At 42.7% G+C, this 11,971-nt stretch overlaps 1 protein-coding gene across 1 annotated transcript in view; it reads left to right on the forward strand.

Annotated features, from left to right (window-relative positions):
* Pkd1l3 (polycystin 1 like 3, transient receptor potential channel interacting) overlaps positions 1-11,825 on the forward strand; it is a 52,295-nt gene extending 40,470 nt beyond the window's left edge. The window contains exons 26-33 of the mRNA XM_055621517.1: positions 1,051-1,360; positions 2,707-2,840; positions 4,897-5,021; positions 6,003-6,163; positions 7,488-7,698; positions 8,159-8,260; positions 10,702-10,833; positions 11,715-11,825. Of these exons, the coding sequence (XP_055477492.1) occupies positions 1,051-1,360; positions 2,707-2,840; positions 4,897-5,021; positions 6,003-6,163; positions 7,488-7,698; positions 8,159-8,260; positions 10,702-10,833; positions 11,715-11,825 (1,286 nt within the window). The remainder of the gene's footprint in view (positions 1-1,050; positions 1,361-2,706; positions 2,841-4,896; positions 5,022-6,002; positions 6,164-7,487; positions 7,699-8,158; positions 8,261-10,701; positions 10,834-11,714) is intronic.
* The last annotated feature ends 146 nt before the right edge of the window (positions 11,826-11,971 follow it).

The following is an 11,971-nucleotide window of genomic DNA, read 5'->3' on the forward strand; positions in this document are numbered from 1 at the left end:
AGATAGATAGATAGATAGATAGATAGATAGATAGATAGATAGATAGAGCCAGCTGACCTTTCCCCAGTTTCTCACGGGCCATGGTCAGAGAGTTTGGAAAGTGATTAGATGACAGTAAATGGTGGCAAATTGCAAGCATTGTCATGAATTTGCTTTTTCCCCCTAGTTTATCTGGGGGTGTCCCCATCAATATAGTTGAGGCTGCCCCTAGTGTTTTATTATATAGAACTGTTATATAGGAGTTCCTGTATATAGAACTCTGTTGTACAGATGCCCTATAACTTCTATACTCAGGTAAGACTGTTAATATCATTCATTACCTCACACAGGGGCAAATGTAGCTGAGAAATTCCTTGGAAAAGATTTGCTAGGTTGGAGTATATACACATTTTTAAACTTACTTTTTTATTTCTTGCATGTGTTTTGCCTGCATGAATGCATGCATTGTGTGTATGTGTGTGTGTGTGTGTGTGTGTGTGTGTGCGCAGGAGTCTGTGCATGTCAGAAGAGGGTTTTAGATCCTTTGGAAGTGGAGTTACAGGTGGTTGTGAGCCATGATGTGGGTGCTGGGAACTGAACCTGGGTGTTCTGCAAGAGCAGCAACTACTCTTAATTACCGAATCATATTTCTAACCCTATATATACAGGGTTTTAAATCCACTTTTAGGTGGGTGTGTAGGTGTGGCTTGACTTGGGTGCTGGGAACCAGACTGGATCTCCTGGAAGGGTAGTAAGTGCCCCTCAACTGTTGGCCATCTCTCTAACACCCTACATTTTTTACTTTAAAAAGCTATTGCCCAGGCTGGAGGGTTGGCTCGCCAGTTAGTAGCACTGAAGTTAGCAGCTTTTCCACTGATCCTCATAATTTAGAGAACACATATCATTCATAAGTTTATCACACCATTTCATTTGTTTTTATACTTCTTTTTGTCTGGCTGCATTAGCTCGTATCTCTAAATGTTTCACAGTTGCTGATGAAGTGTACACGGGTTGCCTCATTCAGTTAGCAACAAGACAATTTTCTAGTTGTTTCTTCTACTTTCTTACTAGGATTTATTACTGACGGGAACTCCTTTCTTCTGGGCAATGTTTTGCTACGCCAGATTCGCATTCGTAATGACATGTTCTTCCCAGTATCTCTCCATGAGCAAATGAAGTCACATCCTCAACATCAGGAAGACAGAGAGAACTACGGGGCTGGCTGGGTGCCCCTGGATGCAAATGTCACCAAAGCAGAGAGCATTTGGCATTATCAGAGTCAGGAGTCACTGGGAGGCTACCCGATCCAAGGGGAATTTGCCACTTACTCAGGAGGAGGTTATGTTGTAAGACTTGGGAGAGACTCCAGTGCTGCAGCCAGGTGAGTGTAGGCCTGAGCAGGAGGCCTGTCACACCCAGCCAGGAATCTGGCCCAGGTGAGAAGTCCCAGCAGCTCCTGCCATGCTTCTCTATGGGTTCTGGTACTTATACACACTTCTAGTTTACACTTCTAAGGAAATATGCCCTTTCTTGTTTTTATTATTATGTGGTATGTATGGCTGGTGCTGGGAATCAAACCCAGGTCCTCTAGAATAGCAGTCAGTAGTCTTAACCACTGAGCTATCACTGCAGCTCCTGGAACTACACATTAAAATTTAGAAATTTCTTTTCTTTTTTAATTACTTTATTTATTTATTTGTTTGTTTATTTATTTATTTATCATGTATGCAGTATTCTGCCTGCATGTATGCCTGCACACCTCAAGAGGGCACTCAGGACCTCTGGAAGTGCAGCCAGTGCTCTTGACCACTGAGCCATCTCTCCAGCCCCTAGAAATTTCTTGGTCAGCTTCAGGTTAAAGATATGTTTTGCTTTGTCAACTTGGGGGGGGAAAAAAAAGACTTCTTAACCTGGAAAGAGATTTTAGTTTCAATTGGAGGAGCAGTGGCACTCAGGTGAACTCTCTGAGACACACTGTGATCTTCAAATGTACATGGAAACATTGCCCTTTGTGAACCATGATGTGAACATCAACCCAAAGATGTCCAAATTAAATAGTCAGGAATTTAAAGAGTAGTTTAATATGTGAATCCTGATAGTCTTTCTCCCTGTGAATGAAAAGTCTAAATTGTTTTCTGAGCAGGCAAGATGGCTCAGCATTTAAGGATACCTGCCACCTATTCTGATGATCTGAGATGGATCCCTAGGATCCACATGATAGAACTGTCTCCTTCAAGTTGTCCTCTGACCTCCACATACTCACCGTGACATAGACACACCCCCAATAAATGTAATAAAATTTTAAAATAAAACTGGTTTCAAAGTTAAAGCAGCAAGGAATTACTCAAAAACACTGTCAGTCAAATAATGGTGTTTGTATTTCTTTCACTGCTCAGGACTGGACAGGTGTTGGTGTGGAGTATTTAATGTTTCAAATAGTAGTTGACAATGTTTATAAAATTAATCCTGCCTTGCAGATTAAACATCAAATAGGGTTTCCTCAGTCTCCACCCCTGGTGTGAACACAATTGTGAATATTCTGTTTCTTAGTCAACCATCCACGTTACCATCATGGGAGTCTGGGTGTTACTACTCATGAAGTCTGTTATAGAAACACTAGATCAAGGAATGTGGCTTCTCATGTGGTATGTCATGGCACCAGAATGGCTGTCTTCATTACAGCACAGAATGTAGAAAGCAGTGGGCTCCATTTCCCTGTCTCCCCAGAGTTCTGCAGCATCTGGAGCAGAGGCGCTGGCTGGATCACCGCACCAAAGCCCTCTTGATGGAACTTATGGTCTTCAATGCCAATGTGAATCTGCTCTGTGCAGTGACTCTCATTCTGGAATCCAGCAGTGTGGGTATGCAGGCCTCTTCTCCTTGCTCTGCAATCTGGCTATCTCAGGGCTGTAGAAGAATGTTAATTCAGAACATGGCTGTTCTGGCAAGAGGTCACATCTAAAGATCTTCTGGGTCTGTGTGATCCCTGGAATACAAATACACCTTTAATCCAGGAGACAGAGACAAGTAAATCTAAATTCAAGGCCAGCCTCGTATAGAGCAAGTTTCAGGTAAAGAAAAGTTTAGATTCAGGCACGGTGGTACATGCCTTTAATTTCATACAATGAAGGTAAAGATTGTTTGTAGAAGGAAACACTTATGTTTGAAAGTGTTGCCTAATTGAATGGCAGAAAAGGTGATGAAGCAGAGAAAGATTTGATAGAATAGAATTTGCCCAACTCTCAGGAGAAGAGATAGGGAAGCTATTTAATGGGCAATGCACAGAGAGGAGATGAAGTTTTACTGGGACAGTAATAGAGAGACAGGTTGCAAAGAAAGAACACAGGTCAAGATGGAATGAGCCAGAGAATGAGAAAGAGCCAGATTTAAAAGAATTGTTGGAGTTATTTTGAGGCCAAGCAGAACAATTCAGCGGCCAAGAGAAAAGCCAGTTTGAATAAGTCAGCTGGGAAAGGAGTTTGATCCAGAACAGCTGAGTTGAACCTGCCAGCCCAGAGCTCAGAAAGAACAAGAAAGGGTGAGCTTATTAAGCAGTAAGTCTCAGAGGCTGCAAATGTTCCAGGCCTAGGTTAGATTGTACACAGACCAGAAGCTTCCAGGACTGGGCCTAGGAGCAGATGGATACAGTTAGCTTTAGACAACCATTGAAACCGTTGAATAAAAGATCCTTTTACACAGGACAAGGCCTTCTTTACACATCATATACCATTCATTCCAGCAGACTTAATTAGAATGGTTTTTTTTAATTGGAATGATTTTTATTCGTGGGCTTTCGGTTTTAAATGTTATTTTTTCTATGAGGATTTAGCTTCTATACCCACATATGTACCTAACATGCACACCTCTCATCTCCCGCTATTTTCTTTCTTGTGTTCATCGCTGAGCTTTTGTCATGGTTATAGCAGCAGCTCACAGATAGCTAGATACTATGGTCCTTTCCTGTGCGGGAAGTCTACCTTGATCCAACTCCCTCCTCTTCCTTCTCTACCCTAGAATTGACTTGCAGGTGTTCTCCCATTAACCACTGCGTATTGCTCTTAATTGGAGGACTTTTCCCTCCAAGACCAGAAGAGCAAGCAGCTTCTAGGCTTCTCTCTAAATCAGTGGTTTCTAATCACCCTAACGCTGTGACTCTTTACTATAGTGTCTCAGGTTGTGGTCACCCCAACCAGAACATTATCCCGTTGCTACTTCATAACAGTAATTTTGCTCCTGTTACGAGTAATAATGTCAATATTTCATATGCAGGATATCTGATATGCAACAGCCAAGGGGGTCGGGACCCACATGTTGAGAACTGCTTCTCTAAATGACTCTGAAAGCTTCCTGGGGTTCTTTAAAGGGTTTTGTTTAACTACCAAAGACATGAGGAAGGGTCCCTGAATTTTGAAACGCAGCTGCACCAAGTTAAAAAGACATGCTCCTAAATGTACTTTCTGCCTACAAGGGGTACATCTCAGTGCCAGCATTTCAGGAGTAATAGCAACAAGACCTTTCATAAAATGATGAGAGCTTACAAAACCATAAATCTCCACCATCCTCACTGTCCTTTCACTCACGTCTGGAGCCTTGTAGCCCATCCGAATGCATCTCAGCATTCACAGAATAGTAGTGACCCAGATTTTGATCTCTGCAGCCATTCTACGTTGAAAGAGAAACACCAGTTACAGCGTAAAGTTCATGCGTCCCCCCTACCTTGAATCTCTCTGCCAACTTTAGTGATATGGACGTTTCTCCACGTGATTTGTTTAATGTTCTGGATAGGTCTACAGGAAATGCTAAGTAGACTGTGGAGGCTGAAATGTTTGAGAGTGGTGATCGAGGAAGAACTGAAGTTGTTTTGTTTTTTGAAAAGGGAAAGCTTAGACTCTTGACTCCATTTGTTCTTTTTACTAGGGACTTTCTTCAGCTCCCTACGACTGGACAGTTTAACTTCCCTTCCGTCAACAGAGAGGGGCTTTGCCTGGATTATCTCACAAGTCACCTACTACCTCCTTGTCTGTTACTATACCTTCATACAGGTGAACTGAAAATATCAGATGTGAGAACAGCCACCCGACCACCCCCTCTGGAGGGCTCGGTGATGGAAATACAATCGCCATTGCAGTCCTTTTTTCAAGGCCTGGATTCTGGGGCTAATTTCTATCAAGTAAAATAGTTCTCTCAGTTCTGGCATTGTCCAAAAAATTGAGTTGGTTCTTAATACACAATTATTTCACGTAGTGTCTTTAAAAAAGAAAAAGCCAAAAAAAATCTTATCTTTTTTTAAATCAAAGTTTTGCCTGTGTGTATGTGTGTGTGCCATGTGCCCACAGAATTCAGGTGCTGGCTCCTTAGAACTGGAGTTAGGTGTAGGAATTGACCTCAAGTCCTTTGCAAGAACAAACAGTGTTCTTAACAACTGAGCCAACTCTCTAGTCTGTTATTCGGTTTCTTTTTAAAAAAATTATTTACTTATTTTTATGTGCAATGGGGTTTTGGGGGTTTTATTGTTATATTTTGTTTTTTCCTGCACATATGTGTGAGGGTGTTGGACCCCCTAGAACTGGAGTTATATTTAATTTTGAGGTGCCATGTGGGTGCTGGGAACTGAGCCTGGGTCTTCTGGAAGAGCTACCAGTCCTCTTAACCATGGATCCCTCTCTCAGCCCCCCCTTATTCAGTTTCTTAGCTCTTATATAAAAAATGTTAAAGTATGCTAGGAAAAAAGCACTAAAAGAATAAAAAACAGGAATTATTGTAAACAGTATTTTATTGCCAAGCTTGACAAACTTTTTAGAGCTTATAACTTAGTTAAGTGCGCACAATAGTTTTATAATCTCCAAGAATGATTGTATCTGGTAAAATATTATTAGCAGCCAACTTCCCTGTTAGCAGTACAAGTGACTGCAGAATAGTCCCACGTCCACAGCCCATGTGCTTTGCCTGCCTGTCCCAAGTGACCTGACTACTTTCTTTAGGGTCGTCCAGACAACAGTGGTGACCGTGCTGTCTTTGCTCAGGGCTGTCGGCTGAAGCGGCAGAGGTTGGGGTTCTTCACTAGGAAAAGAAACATTCTGGACACAAGCATAATCCTCGTTAGCTTCAGCATCTTGGGGCTCAACATGCAGTGCCTTTCTCTACTTCATAAAAATATGCTGCAGTACCGCCTGGACCGGGACAGGTGAGGGGCCAGGACAGGGAGGGACCTGAGGCACACAGGCACAACTACCTCATGCCCACGACTTCCTGCGCTGTCCTTCCTACTCTTCTACTTCCCCACCAGATCTGCTGTGTTTGTACAGTGCAGGCTTAACTAGAAGTTGGACTTGTGTCCACAGGAGAAAGAACAACTTAATAAGGCGTTTGCATTAGCCCTGGTGCTGAAGCATCTATGGAAGATAATGTATTTAAGTTGCAGAGCAAGGCTTGGAATTGGGGTTACTTTGCATGCAGAAAGCCTAAGATGAGACAGATCTTCATCCTTTAAAAAGGATACAAACCCAGTACGAGACACATTTTCCAACATCAAATGGCTGCTTTTCATGCATTTTTTTTCTATTACCCTTTATCAGGCTGTTAGGCACTTTTAGATCAAGTATTTCCAAAGCTAAAGGCTTGAGATCTAAAACCTTTCCAAAGAACTGTCCCACGGAGCTCTATGTTGAACTGTCTACACTGGGATAGTGGGTCTGTGTAGCCCAAAGGGTTGTAGAAACTGAGCTCCAGGCTGTTGTGTGGCACTGCCTGGACCACTGGTTCTCAACCTCCGTCACACTGCAACCCTTTAATAAAGTTCCTCATGTTGTGGTGACCCACAAGTGTAAAATTATTTTCGTTGCTACTTCATAGCTGTCATTCTGATAGTTATGAATCATAATGTAAATATTTCTGAAGATAAAAGCTTGCCAAAGGTATCCAACCCACAGGTTGAGAACCACTGGCCTAGGCCTTAGGTAACAGAGTACTTGTGTTTGCCAACCTGCTTATACTACAGGCGTCTCTCTCCAAGTAAACGGTTGCTGTGACATAAAATTATGTACTTCACACAACAAAGCTGAACTGTGGGGTAAATCTCTCACCTTTTTAAACTCTCAGTAAGACAGCTCACTAGTGTCTCTACTGTTAGAGAACACAGGGGTGTTAGAAAACAAGCCATGGTGATAGATAGCTCCTTAGACCAACTCTGATTTTGAGAGATTTCAACTCCAACAACTGTGAAGGCTGGTCTTCATTTCTAGGATCAATATAAACGAAGAAGAAGAAGAAAAAAAAAAACGGCTAGGAGCTGCTTTGAAAGGCTTTTCAAAATAGCGCCCAGCCAAGAGGCCTTTAGCTGTTTTCACGGTGTTTCTGGGGCCATGCTAGAAAGCAGTTTTCACCACAGTAGGTGTCTGACATAGTTGGCTCAGCTGCTAACCTGGAGAGGAAATCCTGGAGAGGCTGCTGACAAGTACTGGCAGCTCCTGCTTCGTGTCATTAACTGTACCAGCTTTCCTTGGTTACAGGTTCATCAGTTTCCAGGAGGCACTGACAGTGAGCTCTGCAGTCACTCACCTCATGGGCTTCCTGGTTCTGCTGGCAACTGTGCAGCTGTGGGACCTGCTGCGACATAATGCCCAGTTGCAGGTCATCAGCAAGACACTGAACACGGCCTGGGATGAGGTGGTGGGCTTTATACTGATCATCATGATCCTGCTGAGCAGCTATGCTATGACTGTAAGCCCCAAGGCCCAGCATCTTCCCCAAGGGCTCCGTCCTGGCTGTTCCCCTCAGCAAAGGCCACTGCACAGAAAACCATCTGATTAGCAGTGGGTTTTTGAGAAAAGGTCAGATAGGAAAGCTGTGTTTAGTCATGTTCCATATTTAATTTGTATTTTTTTTACCAGGCTAACCTCAAAAACTCACAGAGATCAGAGTGCCTCTGCCTCCCAACCACTGGGATTAATGGCGTGTGCCACCATGCCTGGCCCATATTTAACGTCTTAAACCCAGATGTTTGTCATGCCTCTAAGATACAGACAAAATAAAATCAGATGTAGGAGGGAGATCAGATAAATCTTGTAGTCATAGTAACTTGAATGGCCACAAAGAATTTTCATTGCTTCTGTTGGCCATATCAAGCACCTCAGGGCAGAAACTCGATTGGTTACCACTGACTGGCCTTTTTCCTGTTCAGTTCAACCTGCTGTTTGGATGGAGCATCTCTGACTATCGGAGTTTCTTCAGCTCTACAGTGACTATTGTTGGTCTCTTGGTGGGAATTTCTAACCACAAGGAGGTAAGATACATAGATAGGTAGATAGAGTAAAAGCAATCTAAGTTAGTTCAGATTCATGTTCAGCTTAGCAGCTTTACTAGTGGGATGGGGTAGGGTTGCTCAACCTGCAGCCTCCCACTGCACAGGCTAAAGAAACTACATCCCTTTCCCTTGTCTTAAAGTAACGCCTGTGCACAACATTGCCCCGTTCATCTTTTGCTTCCTAAGCAAGTGTGCCCCTCCTCCCCTGTTATCCTCATCTTGCTGCCAAAGGACACCTGGCCAGAATAGCATAAGCTGCTGATGGCCCTCTGAAACTGTAACATAAGTAACCAAACGGAATGCCAGAAACAACTAGTTCTGTTTACAGTTAACACTCATCTTGCTGAGTTTACTCCTCCCTCACCCACATAAATCCCTGTCTTCCTATATTACATAATGGACACACACAAACATACACACACAATCAGGTTTGAATTAGGTATACTGGTTAGAGCATTAATAAAATTATTTTTTAAAAGCCACACAATATCATAAGTATAACTTATGCAAAATTAAATGAAGTAAAGGGAAAACTTCAAATAGGCATCTTATGAAGATTTGGGTCTGTTGGAGGCTGGTCTAATACTAATTACTGGCCCTGAAGAGCTGGTTACTGCCCACTGGATACATCTATTCTTGTTTGTGTAAACCTAAAACAAGACATAACTGGTTGGTTGGTTAAACAGCCTGTACCTAGGCAGGGCAGAATGGGCTAGGAATAGCTAGGTTCCCAGGCTTTTGAGGAGAATCACGGGAAACAAATGGACAGGAGGAAAGTAAGGAAGAGGACTCCATGATGGGTTAGCCTTGAGAAAAAAATCATGTGTGTCTGGAGGAAGGACTCCAATAATAGGGTAAAAAGGCCCAGATGAAGACTACAAGCAAGTACCATAGGATTATGGGTGGAAGGTAGACCAGAGGAGGAGGATTAAGGTGGATGGCATTGGATGGGGGCTGGGAGATGGATGGTGAGGATATTCAGACAGCATTGGTAGGAATCTCAGTCCAGCCCAAGGTAAATAAGGCAAATAGAAAATCTAACAGGTATCTGTTGTCTTATTATTTGTGATAGGGGGTTAGAAAATACTGCCATGATAATCCTAGGGCAAACAATAATAAAGATTATATAGCTCAACACATCTTATATTTTTTTATTTACAACAATATGGGTCCTTATGTGATCAGGAAATTAGTGGAACTGGCAACACTTGTACAATTACTTACCATGAAGACCACTGTCATAGGGTTTCTATTGATGTGATCAAACACCATGAACAAAAGAAGGCTGGGAGGGAAGGGCTTCATCAGGTTACACAGTCCACTGGTGGAAACAAGGCCTAAACTCCAGCCTGCAGGAACCTGGAGGCAGGAGCTGATGCAGAGGCCATGGGGAACTGCTGTTCCTCATGGCTTTGCTCAGTCTGATTTCTTATATAACCCAGGACCACCTGCCTACGGAGGTACCACCCACAAACAACCAGGCCCTCCACATCAATCACGAATTACGAAAACACAGGCTTGCCTACAGCCTAATCTTATGGAGGCATTTTCTCAATTGAGGTTCCATCCTCTCAGGTGACTACAATGTGTCAAGCTGACCTAAAACTAGCTGGCATACCCATAATTCAAAGATTACCGCCTACACACAGGTTAATCAGCAGTTATCTGCTATACTGCTGTGGTTGCAGCAGCTTTCACAAGGGAGTCACTGGTCAACAGGCTAATAGTAGCAATGAATGGCAAGAGCAAAGGGGAACCACACACCATCTCTTAAAGGAGAAATGAACTTAACCATCAGTTCTTAAAACTTACAAGACAGTGGTGGGAGGAAATGTATTCAGTCAGTTTCCCTCCTCCTTCCAAATCCTTGCATAAACTCTACCCCAGCCAAAAGCCAGTTTTTCTTACCTTTACCTGGAAGACTCTTGTGTCCAGAGAAGCTTCTCAAATGGCTGGCAGGCTTTATGATCCTTATGCTTTCCACATGCACATTACCCTGAGCTTTCGTGTTTAGACATTTTTTTTCCAGAGTTGCCAAAACTTAACCAGGATTTGAGTCACAATCCTATTACTTACTTGTTTTTCTTGTAAAAGCTGAGAAAAAAAAAAAATTTTTTTTCAAGACAGGGTTTCTCTATGTAGCCTTGGCTGTCCTGGAACTCTTTGTAGACCAGACTAGCCTCGAAATCAAAGAGATCCACCTGCCTCTGCCTCCCAAGTGCTGGGATTAAAGGTGTGTGCCACTGCGCCTGTCTTGAGAAATTAAAATTTAATATCCTTAATTCATGTCATATCCAATTAGATTTTCCTCTGAATCATTTTCTCCCTAGTTTTAGCAGACTCAAACATGTGTTTAGATATAAATCCCAGATATTGGCAGTTTGTAAAGCAAATTCCAAGAGGCCTTCCTGTCTTCCCAGGTTATTGCTCTACACCCAATTCTGGGCTCCTTCCTGGTCTTCACTAGCATCATCTTGATGGGGTTTGTGATCATTAATCTTTTTGTTTCCGCCATTCTCATTGTCTTTGGAAAAGAAAGGAAGGCCCTTTCGGTGAGTACCTGACCCAGTAACTGAACAATTAACCATCACAATTTCCTATAACTAGGAAGCTTAATGATGCTTGAAGACAGTGGTTCTCAACCTTCCAACCTTTGGGACCCTTTACTACAGTTCCTCATGTTGTGGTGACTCCCAACTATAAAATTATTTTCATTGCTACTTCGTAACTATAATTTCACTTTTATGAATCGTAATGTAAATATCTGTATTTTCCGGTGGTCTTAGGCGACTCCTGTGAATGGGTCATTCGACACCCACAAAGGGGTCACAGACCATAGGATGAGAAAACTGCTGCTTTAAGAATACAGGCGGGGACTGGGCAGTGGCGGCGCACGCCTTTAGCCCCAGCGCTTGGGAGGAGGAGACAGGCGGATCTCTAGGAGTTAAAGGCCAGAGACCTGGTCTAACTTGGTCTACAGAACAAGTTCCAGGATAGACAGAAACTGTTACAGAGGAACACTGTTTCAACAAAACAAAACAAAACAAAACAAAAACAAAAAGTACAGGCATGGTGGCACACACCTATAATCCTAGCATTTGGAAGTGAAGATAGGACTAAGTGCAAGGCCAATTGGGTTACAAAGATCCCGAGACATTACAAACTGACATAATGCAAAAGTTCTCTCAAGTGGTCTCAACTACTTTCCTACTAAAAAGAATTGCCAAGACACTGTATTCTATAACCAGACGTAAACAGCTAGTCTTCAACCATTCATTCAGTACACATTCCCAACATCTGACAGTAAGCTATTAAAGACTTAGTATCTTCAGTATTCACCACGTATTTGTGGTGTTGTTTGGAGGGGTATCCTTAGCACTTTGACCTACGATTTCAGTTCAGTGCTTTTCTCTTTTTGTCCTCAAATACTCAGAAAGAAGCTACACTGACAGACATGTTACTACAGAAGCTCTCAAGTCTGTTGGGAATCCGCCAGCACCAGAATCCTTCATCTGAGAAGCATGCGGACAACACTGGGTATTGACATCGGTGTCTTATAATGAACGAACGCTCTTAATTTCATTACCACCTGGCAGGGCTTACACTTTACTGTATTGATAATACTTTACACTTCATCACAGGAACAGCACTTTATGTTAGTGAGAATCAAAAGCCCCTTGTCTCCACAAT

This window comes from Psammomys obesus, unplaced genomic scaffold (assembly GCF_907164565.1).
Source record: "Psammomys obesus unplaced genomic scaffold, mPsaObe1.curated_primary_1811, whole genome shotgun sequence".
Classification (NCBI taxonomy): Eukaryota; Metazoa; Chordata; class Mammalia; order Rodentia; family Muridae; genus Psammomys; species Psammomys obesus.